The 1465-nt window shown below is 45.6% G+C and overlaps 1 protein-coding gene across 1 annotated transcript in view; it reads right to left on the bottom strand.

The window, feature by feature from the left end:
- LOC104984373 (multidrug resistance-associated protein 4-like) overlaps positions 1–258 on the bottom strand; it is a gene marked incomplete at both ends in the record, with an annotated part of 15590 nt that extends 15332 nt beyond the window's left edge. Inside the window, one exon of the mRNA XM_010834057.1 lies at positions 65–258. Coding sequence (XP_010832359.1) covers positions 65–258 — 194 coding nt within the window. The remainder of the gene's footprint in view (positions 1–64) is intronic.
- Between the last annotated feature and the right edge of the window lie 1207 nt (positions 259–1465).

The raw sequence follows: 1465 nt of genomic DNA, 5'->3' as shown, positions 1-1465 counted from the left end.
GGGAAGACAGAGGGCATAGGACCCCCTGGAGGAACAGGAGGGAATGGCAGGACCCATCTTCCACCTTTCTTCTGTGTGCTGGTACACTGCTCCCTGGCTCTGGGACAGAGGGACCAGTATGTACAGACAGGGGTGGGAAAGGAACCCCCATAAATCCAGCACAGCCGGATACTGATTGGGTGTGGGGATGAGCTGGAAAGGTTGATGGAGCAGGCGGCAAAGAAGCCTGTTCTCTGTTTGAGGACCTAGAACTGCATCCTGAATGGGGAGGGGGGACAAGGGGAATCTATGATGGGCTGGAACAGGAGGGTGAGCTATATAGACAGCAGTGTCAGAATCTGATCAGGACAGACCTGAAGAGCAGATGATGCAGGAGGTGGGGGGGTCTGATGATGTAGGACTGGACCAGGACACGATCCATGGCTGGACACAGGTGTCACTGCATCAGTTCACCTAAGGCCCCACACCTTATGTAGGTGATAGAACTCACTTAGTGTAGTAAGTGTAACAACATATAGGTGTAAAACTTACAGACCTTAATAACCTTGGATATAGATTCATGACTGAAGAAAACTGTTAATGGCTAGTAGAAATATTATTCACTCACTTTTAATACAAAATACTCCCCATTATTAAGCTTCAACACGACCACCATCTCTCATAGTATAATGTTCCATCCAATTTTCTAACTCACTGAGAACATTCTCAGTTGCTGCTAAGTGATGTCCTAAATATTGCATTCATGCTCCCTGCCCTAAGTTTCCCCAGAAAATGTGGTTCTGATTGGCAAGGGACAGTCTTAATTAGCAAACTTGCTTCTATCAAGTGTACATCCAGAGTCATTACACCCAAAATGTTGAGAGGATTTTATAAACACACCCTGGGTTCAAAAAAGAGCCTGGGAGAGCTTTTGTGATGAATACAGTGACACTTGACAATCAGAGCTCTGTCTTCTCCCCTCCCAGCGATGCAAATATAACAGTCAGCAGAATGTCTTCTTACACTGATGGAGAACTTGTGCAGATGCACACAAGACAGAATGACAGACATTTGTGAGTTCAGGGTAGGGTATTGAGAACAGGGAGGCTGAACTACTCATGCTGCCAGAAGGGCAGGGTGGGGAATCTCTGCCACAGCACTAGAGCCATCACTGAACTCATGACAAGACACAAGGCATTTCTCTAAGGGAAAATTCATCAAGCCATGATCAGGAGAGGGTAGGAAAGGGGGTCAGACCAGAGAGCTGGAGGCCATGTCAAGGGTCAGCTGTGCTGCTCCCTTACTTTGAAAGAGTCAGTACTGTTGTGCATTTTTTGTGTGGCAAAATACACATAATATGAAATCTACCATTTTAACCATTTTTAAGTATACAGCTCAGTAACATTAAGTACATTTATGTTGTTGTGTAACCATCATCACCACTCATCCCCAGAGCTCTTTCATCACCCCAATACTAAGCACAAAT

Source organism: Bison bison, unplaced genomic scaffold, assembly GCF_000754665.1.
Source record: "Bison bison bison isolate TAMUID 2011002044 unplaced genomic scaffold, Bison_UMD1.0 scf7180017845378, whole genome shotgun sequence".
Lineage (NCBI taxonomy): Eukaryota > Metazoa > Chordata > Mammalia > Artiodactyla > Bovidae > Bison > Bison bison.
Note: the sequence above shows the minus strand (reverse complement) of the source record. Positions and strands in the feature narration are given on the sequence as shown.